This window comes from Microtus oregoni, unplaced genomic scaffold, assembly GCF_018167655.1.
Source record: "Microtus oregoni isolate MIOR12 unplaced genomic scaffold, Mior012 000031F_ref0000149, whole genome shotgun sequence".
NCBI classification, from domain to species: Eukaryota; Metazoa; Chordata; class Mammalia; order Rodentia; family Cricetidae; genus Microtus; species Microtus oregoni.
Genome location: NW_024543090.1, coordinates 26,721,681 through 26,746,108, shown reverse-complemented (window position 1 = coordinate 26,746,108; position 24,428 = coordinate 26,721,681). Strand labels below are relative to the sequence as shown.

At 46.1% G+C, this 24,428-nt stretch overlaps 1 protein-coding gene across 1 annotated transcript in view; it reads left to right on the top strand.

Moving 5' to 3' along the window:
- The first annotated feature begins 1,342 nt into the window (after window positions 1-1,342).
- The window catches only part of Fbn1 (fibrillin 1), a 202,594-nt gene continuing 179,508 nt past the window's right edge, over window positions 1,343-24,428 (top strand). The window contains exon 1 of the mRNA XM_041678883.1: window positions 1,343-1,599. Coding sequence (XP_041534817.1) covers window positions 1,436-1,599 — 164 coding nt within the window. The 5' untranslated portion in view covers window positions 1,343-1,435. The remainder of the gene's footprint in view (window positions 1,600-24,428) is intronic.

Below are 24,428 nucleotides of genomic sequence, written 5' to 3'. Positions count from 1 at the left end.
GAGAACCACTCCTCCAGTGGGTTCTTGACAGTGACAAGCCCCTTCCTACACCAACCAGTTGGCTGGCTCAGCGATGGTGGCCTTGTGACACGCCCTGCCTGAGCCTCGGGGCCTAAGTTTTCTCCTTGGTGCAAGACAGCAGAAGCACACGAATCTGGGCCCCAAACCAGGGTCACCGCCACAGGGCCCCTCTCCGTCCAGGGTCTGCTGGGCCTCGGTGGCCAAGGAGTCTAGCACGTATTCTTGGTGCAGGTGGCACAGCTCTCTGCTCTTCTGATCACCGGAATCTCGGGTCTAGACCTCCCAGCTGCAGAACGGTCCAAACCGCTACTCCACTCTTCCCATTCCCTCGCTTCCCCACCCTGGGACGGAATATCCCGGCCTGGCAGGACTGGATCACCTCCGCCTCCTCCCACGGCGCTGATCCTGCGAGTGAGGGAGGCCCCGGACCCGGGCGGTGGCTGGCAGAGGGGAGTGGAAAGGGAGGATAGATGGGGCCGGGGGTGGGGTGGTGATGGGGGAGGTGGGGGTGTCATTTTCTTTCTTTTTCTTTCTTTCTTTTTTTTTGAAAAGTATTTCTCTCGCGAGAAACTGCTGCGCGGACGATACTTGAAGAGGTGGGAAAGGAGGGGGCCGCGGAGTTGGGGCAGAGACTGTGGGTGCCACAGGCGGCCACAGCTGGGACAGCTGCAGAGCAGAGCAGCCAACGCCGCCTGGGAGTCCGAGCCGCTGGTCCAGTGGGTGTCGCGGGGTCCCGTCGGGGTCAGGCGGCAGCCAGGGGCTGGAGGGCCGTTTGCGCAGCACCTAGGGCATGAGGCCGGGCAGGGTGAGGGGCTGTCCCCAGCATCTGCAGCCGGCCCTCTCTGCCTGACAGCTGCAGGACCAGGGGCTGCGGTGCCCGGTTCCACGTTGGATGCAGGGGACTGGCGGGGGTGGCGGTGGCCGGGTGTCTGGGTGGAAAGGACCCTGTGGTAACGTCAGCCCTCACCGCGCGCAATCAGTGCCATTAAGACGGTGTAGGCAGCCGGCTCGCGGGACTCTTGGGCTCCCCGGGGACACGGTATTTGGCGCCGCGAGGCCGCAGGGTCCGAGGATCCCAGTCGCCTGGCTTTGGCTCTGCAGCCAGCTGGGATCGAGCGGTCCTCGCTCATCCCAGTAACTGCGCCACGCGCAGGCTGCGCGCGGGCAGGGCTCGGCAGTGGGGACTGCGAGCTCCAGCATCCCAGAGACCTGAGTGTTTCCCCCCTCCCGCCTTGGGGACTTGTCTGTATTGCAGGGCAGGGGCTGCCCGAAGTGGGAGCAGCATCGGGAAAAGAAAACGTTAAGAACTAGGCGAGGACACCCCTGCGGCGGGACAGCAGAACCAGCGGGACCCCGGAGGCTCGGGGCGCTGGAAGGCGCAGCGGCGACAGAGAGAGTGGCGGCCGGCGGCATCATGCGGCGAGGCCGGCTGCTGGAGGTCGCGCTGGCGTTCACCCTGCTCCTCGTGTCCTACATGAGCCACGGGGCGGACACTAATCTGGAGGCTGGGAGTCCGAAGGAGACCAGAGCTAACCGAGCCAAGAGAAGAGGCGGCGGAGGACACGATGCGCTGAAAGGGTAAGGGAAGCGCTCGGCTGCTTCAATGTGCCTCCCCTCGCCCTTCTTGGGACTTTAAGATCCACAGCAATTGACAGGGCCGGTAGAAAACCCTGGGTGAGATCTCCTGGGGAGATAGCCTAGAAGTGCCAAGGTTGTTTGGTCATCACCACTCGCTCAGATAAATCGCCTTGTTCCTGTCCCAAATGAGAGGTCCTGGCTGAAGGGAATCCTGGGCCATTGTTGAGGCAGATTTGGGGAGGCGAGAAGGGCTCCTTGTGGAAGAGAGGAGGAGCTGAAACCCAGAGAAAGGGAGAAGCCCACTGCTTTTGCTGCATACCAGTTCCGGCAGTGTGCAGGCAGAAGTACTTTCCGTGTGGGGATCAGCTGTTTGGGAGGCAGCGAGGAAGGGAAGACTGGAGAGACCAGTCTTGAGAAACAAGACTCATGAAAACCAGGGCGGTGCGCTGCCTTCCAGAAGTCTGCTTTGGAAGTCTGCAGGGCGAAGGTTTCTGAGCTCACAGAGCCCAGAGGCTCTGCGGAGTCACTGCTGGAGTAAGTCGCTGTGGCTGGCCCTACAGGGTGTTGATGTGGTGTCTACTTGGAAAACCCTTGTACCGCCAAATTCCCACGCCCCAGTTTTGTAGCAATTTAAATGGTTAGGGCTCGGCAGTTTCGGGAGCTGAAGGAAAGGGGAAATACAGTTCCTTTAAGGTTTTTTTTTTTTAAACTCTTAAAAATGACAGTGCCTGAGAGTTCAATCCTCTACAGAAGTGGTAGGATGGAAATACACGGCCACTCTTCTCTCCCTTGGAGGAACCTACTCAGTGATCCCAGGCAGTGCATATGTGGAGGTTTCTTGTCATTCCCAGGGCGTTTTCCTCCCCAGTGGTCTGTAACTTATGTAGCCCCGGATGACCCGATGAAGGAGTTCATTGGAATGTGTGTGTGTGTGTGTGTGGGGTCTGTTTTGTGTGTATGTAGTGAATCTTGTGTTTGTATGGCTTCAATACAAGAAGCAAAAACAGAGTGTATGACGGTTTTTGAGTCCATGTCTGGATGAAGGATTGGATGAGCATCAGTGCTAAGTACTTAGGCTGTGGTAATGTGTTTGTGATTGTTTGATCCCAGAAAATAGCTAGCATCAATTCAATCTTGACCTTTGTGGAAAACAGACCCAGAATTCCAACATTGGCAATAAAACCTGCTGATCCTGACCAAGCAGCGACAATGGTCACCCTGTGTGGAAGGCTTGTGGAGAGTTCAGTAAATGGGTGGAAACGCTGATTTTAACATGTTCTCAAGAGGGCTTTGTTTGGGCCAGCATATATACACAAACAAATGCGTATATACAAGGTTATAATTTTCATAACTTTTTAAACAGTAGAACAGCCATTTAAGTAGTAGGACAGCCATTATGTGCATTCCTAGTTCTCACGTTACCTATAAAGTTTTCTGTGTCTATGTCTGTGTATGATTGTGGCAAAATAATTTTAAAGGATATACAATTTAAAGTATTTCCCTCCTACTTTTCAGACACCTCAAGTATATATTTTTGAGAAAAATTATATACATATACATATACACATAGCCGCACATGCATTGCACATATGCATGGTATATATGAACATATATGTGTGCACCTGTTTTTTTCACTATGTGCATGTGCTGTATATAATATGGGCCTTCACTTTCTCTACATCTTCAGTGCATTCATCTGTTAATCTGTGTTCTCTTGGTTTGTAGAATCCCATGATACGGTGAAGTAGGTTCCAAATGATGGCTCTTGAGATTATAATAAATATTTTACTATTAACAGCATCCTTCTGTATACTTACATGTGCATGCATAAGATTATATGTGGCACAAAGTAATACAGGTAGAACTATTGGACCAAAGTTTTCTTATAGATCCTCAACACACTCATTCTGACGCTGATTTTGAAACGTCTCTTTATTCACTGCCATTGGCCTCATGTGGTAAGTCTTACAGCCATGCTGTGCTGTGTAAATCAGCAGAAGAGCAGGCTGTGCACGGCATTTGCCCAGGTGTAACTTACAGCTTCTGCATGTATGCTCACCGAAGTATTGTCTAGTTCAAAACTAACCCTGACTATGCCAACACCTGCTCGTTGCTTTGATGGACATGCTGGTCTTTGGAAGTGGAGGTGGTTTGTAGTCCCTGAGGCTCATGTGAGGCAGGGGCTTGATTTTGACACCTTGCTGATCAGTGTCTGTCATGCAGTGTCCCATAGTGGGACAGGTGCCAGACTTACGTTCCTTCCCTGTCAGCTCCCTCTCTCTGCAGGCTGGAGGGTCTGTCTTCCCTCATGAGGCATGCCACCCTTGCTGGCTTCTCTCCTGCATCTCAGGGAAGGTGTTTTCTCCCCCTTTCTCTTCTTATGGGCAGCGAAAGTTGTTCCACTGTATAACTTTAAGGATCCTAAAAATTTCCCCCAGATTTTGCTGTGTTTTCTTGGAGCAAGTTGCCAATTTCTGTTTTTACAGGAAATCCTCTATTTTTTTGAAAATTTAAGAAGATGGAATCAACGTGTTCCCCATTCATACTCAGCAAAAACTATGTCCCCCCCTCAATTTTCCAGTGAAAATCTGCGTGTTTATTTATTTTACATCCTACTTATTTATGGCATGTGTGTGTGCAAGTGTGTGTGTGTGTGTGTACAGGCGACCACTTGCAGGCATCCAGTCTCTCACTCTATCAGCAGGTTCCGGGTATTGAACTCAGGTCGTCAGGCTTGGCGGTAGGCATCTTTACCTGCTGAGCCATCTCGCTGGCCCGCAATTTGCAGGTTTAAAGATCACTTTCAAATGGTAGCCATATGTAGTAGGGTTTTTCTCGGGGTGGGGCGCGGGTGGGAGGCGGCCGTTGCTTAACATGTGTGAAATGACTTGACGTGAATTTGCAGCTTTAACTCTGCATTTCAGCTCATAAGATTTTTTTTTCTCAGCTAAATTTCCATACTGTGATTAGTCAAAAAGTGGAAGATGGCTCAGCAATGCACACACTCACACCCTCACCTCTACCCCCGGTACCACCAGCAACACCTCCTCCTCCACCACCAATAAACCAACTTTTAGTTAGACAGCAGTAGTTCTGTGTCCTTTCTTTATGATTGCCTTATTGCTCTAGCGCCCAAATAAGGAAATATTACAGTTTCATGTCAAATGGAAGCATTCCTGAAACTGGAATGCCTTTTCCCAAGTCTCCAGTAATAGGAGTGCGTCTCGTGTCCTTGCGGCCGGTTCCTGATTTTATAGGTTGCAGGTTGACGGGCTGACAGGTTTGACAGGTTGATAAGCTGACGGGCTGACAGACTGATAGATTTATAGGTTGATAGTTGACAGGCTCTGGAGTCCCTTCGTGTTTTACAAAGTTTTTCCCCCTTCTCAAGATTCTTTTTGGTCTTTGTTTACGTGTTTGCTTTGTCCGGAGTTCTTATTACCAGAAAAACACATATGAAACAGTTCACAGCCCGGGTAGATTATGTGATGGTAAACCCCAGGGATTAATTTCAGAAGTCTTTCTTAACGGAATTTGTTGCGGAGGGCAGAGGCTTTGCGGAGCCCATCTGACTCACCCAGACAACTTGAGGACACTTCTGAAGTCAGTCTCCTAAGGACACACAGGGGAAGCCCCTGACAATGGCGTCTTTTGTTTTCACATTAATGAAAAGAGGAAGCTAATATATTGGAATACAATTTAAAAAAACAGATTTCCTTAAGCTGAGGTTTATGTAATCCCACATTTTAAATAAAAAAGAAACGAGATATTTATTTGACTTTTTCATCTATGCCTTTTGGACAAAGCGGTAATTTAAAGACACGAGTAAGCTGTGGATGATGTAAATGAATAAAACCCACATCAACGTACAGTGTCGTGATTCGAGAATGGAAGGACAGACGTATCTTCAAGCTTAAGTGGAATTTTAAATAATATTGAAAGATTCCTTTGTTAAAACACCATAGCATTCTACTCATAACCCATAACTACTCAAAATGCTAAACAATTAAAATATACATTCAAAACCAAATAGCTTACCCAAGACACTCTGGCAGCTTTTGGTTTGGTTTTCACTGTAAATGCTTTTTTGGAAGACAAGTAAACTATTTTTAACAATTTCTTTGATTCTAGACACTGCCCAGCAAGTGGGCTTACTTTAATAGCATTCTTTGAGAAAGCTGAAATCAATAACGTATCAAGCCTGGCTTAGGTCTGTGCCCATTTGTTGTTTCATGATTATTAAAACGTGATTGTCTCTTGTGCATGTGGGTGTACGTGTGTGTGGGTGCACAGGCACATGCGTGGACGTGTATATAGAGGCCAGAGGGTCACTGGGGTGTCATTTCTCAAGAGCCATCCACCTTGCTTTGTGAAGCCCAGTTTCTCCCCAGGGTCTGGTGTTCTCTGATTAGGCTACGCCTACTGCCCAGTAAGCACCACAGAATTGTCTGTCTCTGCCTCCTAGTACCAGGCTACAGGTCTGTACTTCCTTTCTGAGCTTACAGGTCTGCTCTTCCTGTCTGGGCTTACAGGTCTGCTCTGTTTGTCTGGGGTTACAGGTCTGCTCTGTTTTTCTGGGGTTACAGGTCTTCACTGCCTGTTTGGGGTTACAGGTCTTCACTGGTCTGTCTGGGGTTACAGGTCTTCACTGCCTGTTTGGGGTTACAGGTCTTCACTGGTCTGTCTGGGGTTATAGGTCTTCACTGGTCTGTCTGGGGTTATAGGTCTTCACTGTCTGTCTGGGGTTACAGGTCTTCACTGTCTGTCTGGGGTTACAGGTCTTCACTGTCTGTCTGGGGTTACAGGTCTTCACTGTCTGTCTGGGGTTACAGGTCTTCACTGTCTGTCTGGGGTTACAGGTCTTCACTGCCTGTCTGGGGTTACAGGTCTTCACTGTCTGTCTGGAGGTTACAGGTCTCTACAGCCTGTCTGCCTTTTAAGTTGGCGCTATGGATGGAACTGAAGCCCTCATCTTGCTGTGAGAGCTATCTCCTTACCGACTGGACTCAATTTTCTTTCACACTAATTTGTAAAATCACAAAAGAGGCAAGAGTCAAATTGCAAGCATTTTACCATTAAAATCATTAAATGTGTTTCAAAGAATCAGTTCTGGAGGCCTCGGTTGAAAGTCAGTCTTTACTTTGTTGAGCGGAACACCAAAGATATGTAGTGCACGGCTTGGAAGGGGCTTCATAGTTTACAGGAGACCGAGAGTCATTAATAAAAAAGCAGCCAAAAGCACAGGGCCTGGTGTTAGGCTAAAAAACCATTGCTGCAGCACCGCTGTGCCTGGAGTTGCGCTAAGCACCGATAAATGTTGTCAAGGACTTGGAATATATCGGTCATGTAGCACGGCTACGGCAGCGGGCAGGGGGCAGGCTGGGGACGGACAGATGGGACATTTAAAATTTCTGATATTCTTTAGTAAGAATTCAAAAATCCAAAGTATAGTTAATCTTATTACTTAGTTAAATAAAAATGTTTTCTGAGACTTCAGTCAGATATTAGAAAAACAGAAAGAATCATAAGATGTCAGGATCATCAGGGACCTTGGATAGTGCATGTATTATATTTTAATATTAGGGCTTGTGTTTTTACTAAGGTAGAACTAACCATGACAGGTACAGCCTTCTATACTGTCCAGCCTCTGAGCTAAGAATGTTATGTACTAATTGTATCATCCAGAATCTCTTGTTTTCAAATTCTGCATAAGAAGTGTCTCTCAGGCAGAGTTAGGCAACATATATCTTTTTCCAGGGAGGCTGATGCATATCTCACGTTCTTGTTGGCAAAGATGAATTATTTAATTATTTGCTTCATTTTTTACATTGCTTACCTATAAGCACAGGTAAGTATTAATATTAAATTGAGCAATTATTGTTAAAATAGCATCTGTGACAATTGCATTTTAATAGTATTAATCCCTCAATACACAACTCCTTATGAGGGAAATGAAATATCTTTGCACATTTAACAGCTTGGAAAAAAAAAAAACCAGAACAAAGAATTTCGAGTTCCAGTCTTTATCCTAGGGAAGTCAACTAGAGTTAGGAAACCTGGCTTCATAGAACTTTTAACTTAATATTTTGTTGCTTCTTGGCTAAATTTTATAATTTTATAGCTGGTAAATTTCTTTCTTTAATCCTCTTGATACCCCCTTTTTCTAGAATGTTCTCCGGTGGGCACAACTCAACATTTGTTGAAGGTGTGTTCTGTTACAGGCCAACAGAAGCACTGTTGAACGGGATTGATTGGAAAAGACACTACAGTACAAGTTCACTGGGTCTGCAGACTGTGGCCCAAGCTGTGTTTGAGGATGAAGTTTTGTTGCACAGCCTGTGCATCTGTGCACATGTTACCCCACTGGTGCCTGTCTTTGCAGCTCTGGAAGGATGTAGCTGTGACAGCCATGGTAGAACTTCTGCAATGCTAAAATATTTGCTGAATGGCCCTTTACGGAGAGTCTCACAGCCTCTGGTTGTGCAATAAAATGGTGGCTGTCCACTATAATTGAGAACCCCTCAAGGGTCCCCACTAGGTAGAAGATGCCTTGAGTATTTTACTTCTCTATGGATCTTGGGAATTGGGCATAAGGTAGGTGTCAGTAGATGGTTGTGGATGGTCAGGTATAGGTCAGTTTTGACGGACTGTCTGGGTAAGGTTTAATTATATACATTTGAAGTTGGAGGAATTGGAAATTTGACATAAAGGGGAAAGATGAGGAAAAAAAGACACAAGGTGAAGTGTTTGGGATGGTGGAACTTCGGGCACAGCAAGCAGGTTTGTGCTGCATGGATCTGACTGGCATTGTTAAGTGTGGTCTGGGGGTTGACACCTTGTGAGCCTGAACAAAGAGATGATGCTATTAAGGGTACAGAGGGATCAGTATACACATCATGTTCCTGACAGTTGGGAAGGGCGGGGATAAGTAGAGCTCCCGGATGGATCATCCCCATGTTCCAGAGGCAGTGCTGTGAAAGCAGTGTGGTGAGTGCAGGGAGCTTAAGGAGCCATGTGGGGCTCACAGGGGGAAGATGGTGGTCTGAGCAAAGGTGGGAGTGTTGATGAGGCGAAGGCTCAGCTGTCCCAGACATAACACAAATGGTGCAACTGAACAGTTGGTAATAAAAGACAAAGGAAAGGAGGCTTCTAGATTGTTCCTACCTAAAATTTCTCTCACATGAAGACATAATGGCCCCTCTCTGAGAAAAGAACAGGATACAGGTCACCCTGGCTACCTACTGTCAGAAGATACCAACTCTCATTCGTATTTTGACTATCTTTTGCTATGTAGGAAGTCACTCCGAACAGCTTTATAGTTTCCCAGTGCTGTGGGTCAGGAATTCAGAGACTCTTGTCTCTGCTCCTCCAAGTGACTGTTGGTTGGGGTGTAGGCATGACACCCTGTTCACCTTGGTGTGACTTATCTAAATAGAGAGAAATAAAGAAGTTTGACTCTGGTGAGGATTTCTTGGGCTTTAATTATTTCTCATGTACTCTCCCACCTGGGACTGCCCTTTAAGATGAAAGAAGTCATTAAGTATGTTTTTGTCAATGGGGAAGTTGAGCCCCTGATTCAGTTGGTAGGCCTTGTTCAAGGTTGGGTCTATTGGAACTGTCTCCTGGTGGCATGTTGGAACCCTGTATCTTTAAAGAAGCATGACTTAAATGACTTCAGGCTGACTGGCTGGGCTTGAATGGGCTCGTGTAGAGTGTTGGCAGAGTTCCTCAGTTCCCTTCCTTGTGGTGGCCACCTCCATCAGTGGCCTTTCTGCACAATCTCCCCAGAAGCAAAGCCAGGCTCTTTATGCAGTGGTTCTGGATCTCCCATGAACATGAAAATGGAAGCCACTAGATTCTGTTCAAACTTAGCCTGCAACGGTATGACTTAGAATTCCATGGCAGTTGCAGGCTGTCTTAGAGTTTTATTGCTGTGTGGAGATACCATGACCACAGCAACTCTTGTAAAGGAAAACGTTTAATTGGGGCTGTCTTATAGTTCCCTGCCATCATGACAGGAAGCATGGCAGTGCACAGGCAGAAATGGTGCTGGAGAGGGAACTGAGAGTTCTACACCTTGATTTTCAGGCAGCAGAAGGAGTCTGCCACACTAAGGGTAGCTTGAGCATATAAGACCAGAAAGCCCACCTCCACAATGACATGTTTCCTCCAATAAGGCCACACCTGCTCCAGCAAGGCAACACCCCCTAATAGTGCCACTCCCTATGGACCAAGCATTCAAACACATGAATTTATGGGGGCCACTCCTACTTATCGAAACCATCACAAAGCTTTGCCCAGATTCAAGGCCATGGACAGATGCTGTCTTTGCAGGGTAAGGAGGGTCACTCTTGTGACCACCATTGGAGACTAGTGAACAGAGTGAAGCAATGGGCCTTTAGGGGGATGATCCAATATTTTAAGTTTAATTTTAGCTTGATCTAGCCTAACTGGCCTTGTTCTCCGTAGATGATGAAATGTGAATGTGCCATTGTATTTGGTTGTGTGATGTTAGAAAGACATGCCAGCATGGTTCCTTTGGGCCAGTGTTTAAGAGCAGCACACGCTCCTCACACGTCATTCCCCACTGAAAGCACATGTGGCCATCTGAAGTGAGAAGACAGTCAATGGATGCATTTACTCACGCAGAAGCACCGTAAAGCCCAGACCCTTCTCCCTTTTCTTTAGAGTTGTAAAATTCAGTGCAAACTTTGATGTACAGCTACTCTGGTTTACTAACTGAAGCATTCAGCATTTATTGTCCTTGCTTCTATGTGGAATTCTACCTTCAATTTCTTTTGTCTTGCCTCATTTTTTCTACATCTGTTGGATAATCCATCCCGTTTTGTTTTGGTTTATGTTTTGGTTGTGGAACCAGGGGTTGTAAACAATAGCCAACAATAGGTCTGGGGTTGCCAGTGGAGCTGATGTTGTCAAGGGGCTGAACTGCCCCCTGCTTGTCCGAGAGGAGCCGCCACATTGCCACAGAAGAAAGCCAGATCAGGGCAACAGTCAGGCATGGCTTGTGCCAGTTCTACTCTATAGCAAATCTGGCTTTAAGCTTCCCGTGACTTTGCAACTTTCTCAACTAAGTGGTATTTTTGTTTGAAGTTATCACTAAGTCTGTTTACTCAGCCCCCTCAGAGGAGAAGAGGGAAAGGAAAATTCCCCATCTCCACCATTTCCAGCCAGAAATGTATTCCAGACAGAACGGGCAGGGTGGGAGAACTGCCCCCTTAGACAAGTGATTCGGGTCAGTGTTTGAAGGGCTGTGAATTCCTAGACCATCAGTCATACTTACATTCAAATATACACATCGAATTCCAAATATAGTACCGCCATTTATGACAGTGGTGTCGGGAGACAGGATTTATGTCAGCCCTATGGATACACTGAGTCTGTTGTTAAACTTTATGGCAATCTCTATATTAATACAGAGCTGATTCACAGGGACGATTTTCTTTTTTGTTTTTCGCCTCTTCCTCATCACCCTCTTAGTTTCTCTTCATCCTTTCCCTTTTTTGAAAGACAAATTACCCCTCTGTGGTCCAGGCTGCTTTTGAACTCATGACCCTCCTGCATTGGCTTTGCCAGGCCGAGTGTATGGTGACAAGTTTGTAATTCTAGGCAGAGGGCAACAACAACAGTAACAAAGGTGGCAGCATAAAACCAGCCCAGGGCTGGGATGGCAGGCACTGCTTCTGCGTCTGGATCTGCCTTTCTTTGGGGACCATCGTCTGCATTGTCGTCCCCTCCTTCTCTTCTTCTAAAAGGAACCATAATTCCAGCTACAGATAAAATAGAGCAGATAGAAATAGTAGAGTTTGAAAATGAAGAAAAATAAATGCATTCTAAGTAATGAGGAAGCCTATTTGTGTGGGAGACTTGGAATCTTCCAGAAGAAAAATACAAGCGAAGTTTTGTTATAGGAGGGAAGAAGCAAAGTTGAGGGAGGCTAGAGTAGAAGGTTCTGGAATAAAATCCTCTCAGCCAAGGGCTGGGCCTGACCAGAACAGGTGCCGACACCACAGACAACTTCCTCACTCTTGGCAGTGACGTGTGGTGGCCTTCAGTCTTTTGAGGGCTTCCATGCAAGTACCCAGAGGGATGCAGTGGGAAGGCAGGCTTGACCATCACCTGTGAGTGTGGTGTTGTGTAAATAGTACTGTGGGCAGTGGCTAATGTCTACAGCCAGCTGTGTCCTCCCACTGTTGACTTACAAGATTGCATGGCCAGACTCCAATAGGATTGTGTCTGTGTGAAAACCTTTGAAAGCGTTTATTTTTAATCATGTGTGTACTGATGGGACTGTGTACACTGGAGTGCAGATGCCTAAGGAGTTCAGGAGAGGGCATCAGATCCCACGGGACACACAACACGGGTGTGGGGAAATAAACTCGGATCTCTGTAATAGGTGCTGCTGTGTTGACTCTCTGGCCCCTTTGGGAATACCTTTAAAGGGTTTCTTGGTGGCATTCGTGAGAAACATGTTTACAAGTAAGTTATAGGGAGATGGATTTGAGAAGCTTTTAGATGCTAACCAAGACCCAAAGAAGGGCCATTAAAAAGGGCTCATGGTACATATTTTCGTCTTGTTTTCATAGCTATAGCAGCCACAGAGGGACAGATCTGGTTTAAGTAGAAGCATGGTGTTGGGTAGTGCATCATGTCTCTCTGTGTTCAAATTCCGGACAGCTGACTGGTGTCTTCAAGTCTTCTAACATCCTAGGTATAAGATAGCCTCTGACATAGTAAGTAAGCATGCCACTTCTCTTCTTTCCCTCCCCCTCTCTCCCTTCCACTCCCCCCCCTCCTATCTTTCTGGAAACATGGTCTCACTATGTAGACTAAGCTGATCTTGAACTTGCTATATAGACCAGGCTAGCACCTCCCAAGTGATGAGATTGTATGCGTGTGACACTATGTCCAACTGTGCTTGAGTCCTCCCTCCCTCCCTCCCTCCCTCCCTCCCTCCCTCCCTCCCTCCCTTCACTCTTGGGCAGTGTGATCAGTGTCTCATTAGGTGATATTTGGTGGGAGAGTACAAGTCAGTAGGTTTTAGAAATTTACTTTTACCCGTCCATCAATGAAAGGCTCCCTTCAGTAGCCTTGGGAGGAATAAGGACTTCTAAAGGGGCCGGATTTAATAAAGGTATCAGGGAGAGAGTTTGGCAAAAGTAAGAGTCCTCTTTGGGAGTCTAAGGAGAACTTCGCTGCTCTGTGTCCCCACCATGCCCTCATACTTCTGACAGGCGAGGGATCTGGAGATCTGGCTTGGGCTAAGACAATTCTGGATGGCACTTAAGCATAATCTTGTCCTTTATAACTCCTATACTCAGTTATCCAGTCATTGATCCATGCAGTTAGACTCTATGAGATAAACATCCCAAGATGAAAACATTCCCTTGAATTCTTGCATTTTCTTCTATAGCCCCATAATTTTGGAGCACACCTGCTTAATTTTAATGACAATTTTACTGAGCGTTAGCTGTGTTTGAGTTGGACTGAATCCTTCGCTCTCGGAATGAACATAGTTCTCAAGCCATTGTTAGTATTCTTCTCAATGACTCCGGGCAGACCTGCCATTTGGAATATCTTTCTCTATGTTTATGGGTAAAGTCAGAGACAATGTGGGCAAGAGCCAGGCAAGGGGAGCATCGACATCCACCCTTTAAGTCCACAGTCGTTTTTAATCTCCCATGGACCGCTGCTGTTTCACACCCAAGAGTTTAGGCCACTGACCCCAAGTTTGCAAATTGTATATCCCATTACCACCCTGTGAGCTCTCTCCTCCCCAGGGCCACACAGTTGACGTTTTAGCTGGAATCCGAGAAAGTGTCTGAACATTTCCTGCAGAGTTGGCTAGGAGTGATTTGGCAGTTCAGCCATAAAACCCCAGAGCTGGTGGCTGGGGGATATGCTATAATTACCTCACACTGTTTCCTGTTTGAGCCTGGTTGTGGGTAATGGGGTAGAGTGGTATGGCTTGTGGGACTATATTTTCAAAGATAGAGGAGTCACTTTCAATGAATACTAATCACCGTTGGCCATGCTTGCAAGGAAGCTTGGGAATGTGGGCATAGACAGGCTGGGGTCAGATCCTGGCTCCACCACCTACTGGGAAGAAACCTCAGACAAGTGGCTTGACCTCTGAAAGCCTCATTTATTACCTTGTAAACAAGATTATAGCACACACCTCTTTGTGTTGTCCCAAGATTTAATGACACAGTGCAGGCCACATTCCTGGTACAGTGCCTGGTGTCTCTGTGTGGGGATGAGGGCAGATAGAACGCTGTCTATCATAGGTAACCAAATGACAATCGACCAATTTATTTTAAAAAGATCAAAAATATAAAAGCAAATATGAGTATTTTCTGTGCTTCATCAACTTCCAGGAGAAAAATGAACCTAAAATAAAATAAGTATTTCCTTTAAATTTTTGATTTTTTTCTGGGACTCTTACAAGAATTTGTAAATCATTTTATCTTTTTTGTAAGCAATCTAGACATGGTTGAACATTTGGATGCAAGAGCTCAGACTGGCGCATTTTCTCGTTTGTGTTTCTCCTTGAAAAAACATTATACCTTTTCACTCACTGAAGTGTCAGGAAACATATTGGGAACTCCTTGCTGAGTGAGTCATCCTGCACATTATATATTCCCTATGACTGTAAACTATGACATCTTCCAGGTACAGAAAAGCCCAAATCTATCCCGTATAGGTGTAACACAGACCGATGTCTTTCCCTTCGAATGCATTTTTTTCCTGACTGGATCCATCATGAAGAAAGATGGAGGATGCACACGAGAATGAGGCATGGCCGGCCTGCTTTAGGGCTGCTCAACCTCTTTGTTCTTGTGCTCCTCGTCAGTGAGCATCATTCTCACCTCCTGGCTTCCAGAGAGCTGAGGTTCACAGAGACACTGGTTTGCTCTGGTCAGTTGTTTGAGATGGTTGGCTTGGACTCTTGTCATTTCCAGACTTGGTCTGTGTCCTGCTCAGGGATAGTGAGGCACACAACAGGTACAACAGTTTGCCAAGGAAACAAGCGAGGAACTGGTGGTTTGCCAACGACTGTGGCCGTCGGGACGGACCAGGTGATCCCACAAAGTGGCCATTTAGCTTTCCAATGTGCAGAATTTCAGGTTTGTACAAAACTAGGGAGGAAGACACAGTGACATTTTAGCTCTGTGTTTATCAATTAGCAGTCAGTCTTCGGGCTGGTTTGGGTACCTACGGTGATATAGAGGCCGGTGACCGACCTCAGGTGCCATTCATTAGATGCATCCATCCCTTTAATTTATTAAATTGAGGTCTCTCACTGCCCTCAAACTTGCAAACTGGCCTAGGCTGGATAGCCAGCAAGCCCCAGGGACCTTTCTATATGCTCACCAGCTCTGGGATTATGAAAACACACCACTGTGTCTGGCCTCTAAAGCAGGTACTAGGGATCCAATAAGGTCCCCACATTCCCATGCAAGCATTTTATAGACAATGCTCTTTTTATGCCTACCAAAATTCTTGTAAATATTTAAACCTGTAAAAGATGAGCCTTCCTTAAGAATACAATACCAATAGCATATGTAACATTAGTTTTTAAATATTATATCTCGTGAGGTTTTTTTTTTTCTTATTTTTTGAGACAAGGTTTCTCTGTAGATTTGGAGCCTGTCCTGGAACTAGCTCTTGTAGACCAGGCTGGCCTCGAACTTACAGAGATCCGCCTGCCTCTGTCTCCCAAGTGCTGGGATTAAAGGTGTGTGCCACCACCGCCTGACATATTGCTCAGTCATTAAAGGCTAGGCTCACAATCAAAAATATCTCGTAAGTTTTAAAATCTCCTTAATTAATTCATATATTTTATTTTATAGTTGATTGAAATTGGGATCTAAATAAAGTCTATATTTTGTAATTGGCTCATGTGTCCTTTATGTGTTTTTTAAAACATACACTGGCTCACTCTTATTTTCCAGTGATAATCTCCTAATAGGAGAAAGTGGCAGCAGTAGGGCTGCTTACGTTGCTGCCCTGCTGAGCTGTGTGGGTGATCTGAAAAGAAGGAATTGAAATGTTCTTATTCTGCATTCTATGTCTATCGATGCTATAAAGCTTATAAGTAGTTTTGAATGTACACCCAAGGTGTAGAGCCTGCCAAGTTTGCCTTTTCTGATCCATGGCCCTGAGGGGTGTAGAAAAATCACAAAGCATGGAATAGCAATGATTGGTTATCATGAGTTTGACGATTGTGGGAACCTGGCATTGAGGAGCAAATGAAAGGAGCCAATTCTGTGGGGTCTATTCCATAACCAGAATCCCTTGGTGTCTTGGTCTACTATGGCTGTTAAAATGGAAACAATGTTTTATTTTATTTTAAAACTAGTTAATTTTAAGACAGGGTCTTGCCATGTAGTTCGGGGGGACCTGAGTCATCTGAGTACAGTATGTAACCCAGGCTGTACTCAGACTCATGGTAGTCCTCCTGCCTCAGCTCTTGACTACTGCGATTACAGACGTGTGCCATCACCCTGGTTTATTTTTATTTCAAGAGAAGGATTCATGCAAGGACCCTATAAAGAGTTAGTTACCGTTTTTCACTACAGTTGGAAAGAAGAGGTTTTTAACTTAAATTTCATTCGGTGTCCAGAAGGAAATGCTTATACCCTCATTTCAGTATTTCTGTTTCAGGAGTTGTGATGGATTGAATAAAAATAGCCCCCCGTAGACCCATAGGGAGTAGCACTATTAGGAGATGTGGCCTTGTTGGTGTACGTGTGACCTTGTTGGAGGAAATCTGTCACTGGGGGTGGGCTTTGAGGTCTCAGGTGCTCAAGCCAGACCCAGGGATTCACTCCCTTCCTGCTGTCTGCCAACCCGGATGTAGAACTCTCAGCTACCTCTCCAGCACCCTGTCTGCCTGTGTGCTGCTGTGTTTCCTGCCATGATGATAACGGATGAAACCTCTGAAATGCAAGGCAGCCCCATGTGTCCCTGCCCTGGCAACTGTGGAGGCCAATGCTGCTATCACCTAGGTGAAAGAAAGCTTTTGTGTTGGATTTGAGGAGAGATCTGTGATACTGGAAGTAGGAAGGGACTCTGGTTTCTCATGAAATGGGCCACTGCAACTTCATGAGGCCCGCTGCATTCCTAAGCAAGGTTAGATACGTCACTAGAAGGTGCCTGTAGCTGCTTTTCTAAAGACAAGTCCATCTCAACGCCCAGGTGGATGTCAGTACACATTTTGGAACCAGCTGAGAGCAGGTTTCAAAGCATTCTATTCCTTCAGAAACATTCTATTGCCTCCTACCCACCCCGACACTTGTTGCATGTTTCTCAAATCCTAACCATTTGAGAGCTAGCTAACATTGTCATCACGGAAGCTGGCCCCGTACTCACCCTGCAGGAACCCTGTTAGTAACAGAAACTTGGGTCTGTTTCCTTCACACCACCCCTGCCCCAATACACATCGTATAATCAGCCTAAAAAGAAGTGGTTTTTGTTTGTTTGGTTTTGCAGACCTAGTAAAAGAAAACCTGAGCACAAAACCGTTGTGGCAATTAGTGAAAAGCAAGATGCATCTTCTTTGGGTGATTAGAGAAACATCTTTCTTCTCTTCGCTCCCAAACTCTTCAGCGCTAATCTGCCAATGTGTTATTCTTAAATTCTTTTGCCTTTTACTTGGGGATTTAAGTCTCCATCGTGTAGCTTTTAACACAAAGTTATGGCCTTAGTCTAATTTTTCCTGTTTCTCATCTGCAAATGAGCAGGGCAGTGCGTTTTTTGATAGGGTTTTGGGGAAAAAACTCATTTTATAAGTTATAGTGTTTTCTAAAATTTGCCAATTACTCTTTTTGTTTTGTAGCATGACATGACAGGAACTGGATAGATTACTAATTCAATCAAATGTACACTCCCTTTCTTGCTCTTTTCATATGTATATATGTAAATGATCACAACTTTACTTTTAATTGCAAGGGTAAGGAAAGAACTGTCAAGTTTAGAGTATAAACAGTATCAAGAGCTAGTTTCAACAAAATAGTTGTGCTAACTGTGTAGGTGACCAAGCTCTGGCCTACAGAAAAAAGATGTCCAAGATCAGATCCAGAATCCCACCAATCCCTGAGCTCGCCCCAAGAGCAGACCCCAGAACCCCACCAATTCCTGTGCTCGCCCCAAAACCGCAGAATCCCTTCAATCCCTGAGTTTGCTGCAAGATCAGGCCCCAGAATCTCCCTAATCCCTGAACTTGTCCCAAGATCAGGCCCTAGCATCCCACCATTCCCAGGTCACCCTGGGGTTGGTTATAAGATGATAGAGGATTATAAGAAACCCTATATAAGCCTTCCTCCTGCTCAGTTCCCTGCTGCATTCTCCTGAGCAAATGCAACAGCCTCTTGCGTCTTTCCCAATAAATCTCATGTGAGGTTTGTGGTGTGGTGTGGTATTCCTTGACTCCAACTGTCAGGATGTCTTTCCCTTCAGAGCAGTGACACTTGCACTAACTGTGAGCCTTTTCCTAACTCTGTCTGACTCCTTAGACACTTAATATTTACAAACAACATTGCTAAAGTTCCCTCTATGGGGGATGTGTGAGCATCTAGCCTCACCCCGCTTTTCCTCGGATTCTAAGAACAAACCACAGCTCCATTCCGCTGCAGCTCACCTTGGGGAACCAATATATTTACTGGGATCATTTACAGATCAAGGGTGAGGGACTTCTGACAGCAACACGGGTGACCCCAAAGCAGCTGCACCCAGCATGGGAATGGCTTTTCTCAGGCAGGGCACATGGAACCCTTTCCCCAGGTCTGCCCCAGCCTGTGTTCTCTAGGCTCATGTGTTTGCATGGCCGGATTTCCTTCAGGCTCTCTGCTGTGAAATGTTTCCCAAAAAACATTTTAAGTTGTGGCTAAGGGTTCCCATGTCCATTCACAATGGCCTATTTATCTGGTAAAGTAGCAGAGAGCCTGCTGTTTGTCTAGTCTGGGGACCAAACCACCACCTATTCCCACCGTTCCTGTTGGAAAGGCTGTTCCAACCTCCGGATACTAATGGATGGAAATAGAGTTCCAGAGCCCTAGCTGGTCATCATCAGGAGGTGCCAGCGTTCAGAACTAGAGCTCGGGGTCATCTTGTACTCCCGTCATCCTCGTTTCCTCTAACCTAGCCTCATTGGCTGCTTTCCCTGGGGTGACAAGAACACTCAGAAATACCATCTCCCTGGGCAGAACTCTTGGTTGTGAGAATTCAGGTTTGCCCTAACCCCCTAGTTCAAGTATGGGAGATAACGAGGAGGTGGGAACAGGCAACTTCACAGGCGACCCCATCCCTTCAGGGCTCCCATTAAACCCTCTTTGTTTATCTGATGGTTTCAGTCATTGCTGCAGTTTCATCTACCATTTGGATAAGTATTATGTAGCTTTGGCTTCAGTAGTGAAAGCAAACATCAATGAGTTCATTACGGTCAACCTTGAGCTCACTGGGTGAAGATCCGGGGTCACGGGGCTCTGGAAAGTAGCCCCCACCCTGTTTTCATGATGCTACTGGGTCGACTCTCCTCAGAGATTTGACAGATATAACTTTGAGACTGCATGCTTTTCTGTTTTTTTAGGCAAGCTTTCCTTACCTGAGGGCTAACTAGTTCCTGCTTTGGGGCTAAAACTCCTCTGTCTGTGTTCTTGATGTGAGCTCCGTTCCCATGTTTAGAGACAAATCCCCACTCCTGAGTATAGGCCCCAGTGGATAGCAAAGGAACTGTTTGCTGCCTGGACTTGGGGGGAGACTCAGGTGGCCCAGACATCTGAGCAGAGGCCTGTGGTCTCGGGAGAATTTATTCCAGAGTACCAGACAGAAAGTGCTCAGGGCCTCAGAGGAATCAGGACTTGCCGCACCCAGAGCCGTTCTCTAAACATCTGGGCCGCGGCATTTCACAGCCCGGCTTCGCGTTTCCTGTTATAATGAACCGCGGGGAATTTTGAGCTTTAAGTTCTTCCTTTCACTCCCCCAAGAAAAACACATGCATATGGATGTTCCAATCACTCGAGAGAGGTTCTAAAAGGATTGAAATTCGCTGTCCCAGGTTTGTGGCCTCCCAGGTTTGAAGAGTTGTTTCCGTGTCCTCACCTTCCAGGGCTGTCTGGGCCAGGAGTGAGGGCATGGGTGTGTGTCCCCTGGGAATAGCATCCTGCCTCTAAGGGCACATTCATCACAATGATCAAGTACTGATGCATAGCTACTTACTCTGACTCCGTTTTCAGTCCTTTCTCTTGCCTTTTGCCCAATGATCCTCTCATCTTCCTGCTCCAATCACAGGGCTCCCATTACGCATTACATCATACATCGAGTCATTGTGACTTTTTAAGCTACAGGGAACGTGTAGGCTTTCTCTTGTTTGTAATGACCACGGTAGTGCTGAGGATGGATGGCCAGGTGTTTCACAGAATGCCCCTTATTTAGAATTCCTTCATGATGTTGGTCATGATTAGCACCGCTGTGTCGGGGTGGGGCAGGAATGAAAGCACAGAGCTGCTTCCAACCTCCATCACACTGTTGAACGGCTTTGTGATTTGGGGGCAAAGTGCTGACTTGATCGTCCTGTATCAAGTCAAGTACACAGTGGTGAACTTGCTGACTGCACAAGGAGATGGGCCACTGGCGTGGTCTTGAATTTAGCAAGTTCTAGGTGGTAACAAAACATTGCATTCTAAACGGATACTAAGGAGAGAAGAAAAGGGCGGGGCCGAAGAGAAAGAGAGAGGGAGGCAGAAATGGGAGGAAGGAAGGAGAGAAAGACACCAGCCCATAGTTTGGGGAGGGAAGCCACTGAAGCCGCTAGTTGACTGGTGCCAGAGAAAGCAAGTAAGGGGATAAAGGTTTCGAAAATCAGAGCATGAAGTATTCTTCCTGTTTATCTTTAGATCGTTTTAGCATAGTATTTTTGATGATTTTTGTTAATAAAAGACTCTTGCAATAAATTAGAGAGGTTGGTTGGCTTGCACCTTCAAAGTAGGAAACCAGGCTGGCTGGTGCCCTGGGTAGTGTCGCCGCAGACAAACCGGAAGTGCGTCTCTGATCTGGCTGGGGCCTGAGGCGGTCATGGAAGCTGCTTCCATTACTCACAGTGTTGTGACTGGCAGATGGGCTGGAACAGTTACATGTGGTATTCACATCACTGCAGACTTGACCTCTGCCTTCGGCAGGATCAGGATAAAGGTGTTAAAATAACAGAAGGAGGTGGTTGCGACGTGAGGAGCACGCTGGGCTGCGTGCTTCAGGATGCGCAGTCGACAATAGGGAGAACCGCTTCCGGTATTTTTATTGCTCCACGATCTAGGACAGTTCTGAGAGTGAGAGGCTCTAACTCTGGAACTGTACGATATTAAGATATGACCTTGGCACATGTCACGTGGGTCCTGGCACCCTTTGTTACATGACAGCATTGCATCCTGGACCCTTCTTTGTGTTTCTACTCAGTGGGTTCAAGTGTAGCTTTTCTTTAGATGTCAAAACGGCGTGTAACTTGTGGCACAAAGTCAGCCTCATTTGCCCTTACCTTAAGCAAGGATTTAATTGCTGCCCAGGCTGGGAAACTCTTACATGAAATAAAAGCCCTCTGACTTTGTTTTTATTACACCAACCCTATTTGGAAAAGGCTTTGCACTTAGGAGAGGAAGCGGAAAGGCTATCTTGTTCCACAGGCCAACCTTGCAGAAGTGGGTTCTGGCTAGAGGAATGCGAACATCTGCAGACATCTTGCACAGAGGCCAATTCCTACGGTGATGTGGTCAGACGTGGTAGAGCCCAGCTGTTTGCTCTACTGAGAGACGCTTTAGTTAGCCCACACAGCCTCCAAGTGCTGCGTCTGAACTGGCTCCAGCAGCAAGCCTGTGGAGGCTCACCATCCCCCAGAGCGATGGAGCTGAGTGGGAGAAGTTACAGACGCAGAACCATTCTTGCAAAAAGCATCACAGTGATGAGGTAGAGCGTATACATGCTCCCCTCTTACTCCATGGGCTATAAGAATACAGGCACAAACCAGCTTATCCCTTATCTCTAGTCCATCAGTAGACATGTGTGATTTTTATTATCTATATCACCACATGAGCCATTGAGCAGAATATCATCTTCCTTTCTGATTACATTGGTGCCCTGATTTGCTGGTTAAGAGAATGGACTTGAAAGCAGACTCTCTGAGTTCCGATTCACCCACGACGTGTTTCTAAGACACGGGACTTTAGTAGTTGGCTTAACCTTCCTGAGGCCCTAATTTCCTCAGAGTGGAAGATACTAACAACAGTGTTCACCTCAAAAGTTGCTACAAACATGAAACAGAAGAACAGAATCCTAGCGTTTAAGTGGAAAGTTCTGTTCCCCCTGAATTTGGATTCTTCTTAACTTGCCAAAGGCTGCTACCTGCACAGCACAGTTTGCTGTGACGTGTGAGGAGTAGCGAGTCAGCAGAGAGGATGATGAGAAGGAAAGGTAGTGGGCATGCTAGACTCCCGGTTACACAGAGTCACTTCATTAAGAATCTACTTTCTTTGTAAATGCTGTTTGTGCTGAAATCTTAGAGTAATAACCTTTATAATGAAAACAGCTCAGTGTGTCTCCTCTGAGTTTTACATGTCTTCCTGCCTTCCAGCTGAAACAAGACATTTGGTTCTAGGTTAGAGCACCCCCCTTTCAATGTGCAAGTAGAACAAATTTTATCCAGCATGTCTAAGACATTTCTGTTAGTTCACAAGTCTCCAGACTGAAATCGCAGGGAAGAAAGTGCATAACTCTAACACTCTCTGTTTAGCCATACAGAGGAGAATCACATTAAACACTGTTATTGGCTGGGCGGTGATGGATCACGCCTTTAATCCCAGCACTTGGGAGGCAGAGGCAGGCCGATTTCTAAGCTTGAGGCCAGCCTGGTCTACAAAGCAAGTTCCAGGACAACCAGGGCTACACAGAGAAACCCTGTCTTGAAGAAAAAAAACAAAATAAAAAACAACAACAAACAAAACATAAGAATGAAAAAGATCAAGTTATAAAATAAAGTCAAAATGTGAATTAAGCCGACCACACTCCAAAGTAATGCAGATTGTGAAGGAGGTATAGTAAAATGTGTGACACTCTGATGAAAGGGCCTGGAGAAGGAAGCAGGATTCTTCCCCCTTTTAACAAATCAGAGAATGTCCTAACAAGAGGTGAGTGCATTCGTGGTTTTAGAAGTAACGATAATTTAGCTTAAAGATGAGGGTCAGATTATTAGTGGAACATTTAAGATTCAAAGCATGAGCGGTGGCATAAGGGCGGTAAGTGAGTGAGCGAACGGTCTCCTGGCTGCTCCCCTTGTGTTCGTTTCTGTTTTCAGCTCTCATGCTTGTCACGGCGGTGGCATCTACTACACCCGTGCCGCTATGTCTGGACTCATCAGCCGTGGGTTCTTACAGTGAAGTACAACAGCTTAGCTCATCGAGAGATGCAGACCTCATCGTCCTCTGCTTCCTTTCTTTTTGTGGGGGGAGAGGTTAGAGGATCTCACTGTGTAGCCCTAGCTCATCTGGTATGGTATAGACCAGGTTGGCTTCAAGAGCGTAGCTTTTATTTGTCAGTTTTGTTTTTTTTTTTAAATACTGTGTACTATTCTTAGCACCTGTGCTTCCTGGGTCAGTTGTCTTCCCGATTTCCAAACCTTTCCTTCCAATTTGTTCCCGAATTCATGCCAACCATGTCATTATTCATTTATTCATTGTTTGTTTGTTTATGTGTTTATTTAGTATTGAACAAATTTAATGCGTCTGTGAGTATATTTGGGGCATATCCGTCGGTGCGCATGTGTGTAAAGGCCAGAGGAGGAGACCGAGCATCCTGCTCTGCCACTCTCCCCTCCAGTCCACCGAAACGGATCTCTTACTGAATGTAGAACTAGACTGGTGACTGGCAAGCCCCCTTGATCTGTGCCTGTCACAGTGCCTGGGGTCACGGGCACATGTGTGGTTATACCCAGCTTTTTGTGCATATCTGAACTCAGCTCCTCATCCTTGCATGCTCAGAATGCTTCCCCACTGGTTCTCCCCCCCAGCTCTGTGCGGTGACTTCCACGCCATGAAGAACACTCACTCTGTTTTGTAACTGTGGTAATTTCTGTAGTCCTCCATGATGTTGGTGACAGAATGATCCTAAATATAGAAATACAATAATGTTCACAGTACTACAGTTTTTGATACCTTGGGGGGGGGGATCTTTTGAATGTCTTGCTTTGGAGGACCGAAATGACTGGCCATGGACCTTTTTCATTATAACTTTTTCACAAAGTCATGTGTGATGTCACTCAATAAATGGACTCGTCTATATCAGACAGTCCTGGTTTCTACTTGAAAAAACACAGCACCTTTAACCACTGGGTGCCCTGCAAAGGCTCAGGGGGCTTGAGTGAAGCAATCCCAGGGTTTGGTTTGGGGGCTGGACTGGATCCAGTAGAGCTGTTGTAATGGGCATTGATGGGGAAGGGTTGAGGCAACTGAGTTTGGCTGGCATGTCATTTTAAACTGAGAACATTTAGAATGCTTGAGCCCCCTCTCCCTGCATCCCTGTATCCTATTTTCCTATACATTCTTTTTCCAAACTTTTACTTGCCTAGAATGTTCTGCCTACTGAGGTTTGAGGCACAACTTTGTCACGTAAGGGACTAACTGAGACTTTGTCACTTGAAGGACTAAATGATAAGATCCATGCAGTTAAATTGTTTTTTTTCCCTATAGCTTTAATTGTGTGAGTGGTTTGTCTGCATGTATGTATGTGTGCTATGTGCGTGCCTGATTCCTGTGGAAGCCGGGGAGGGT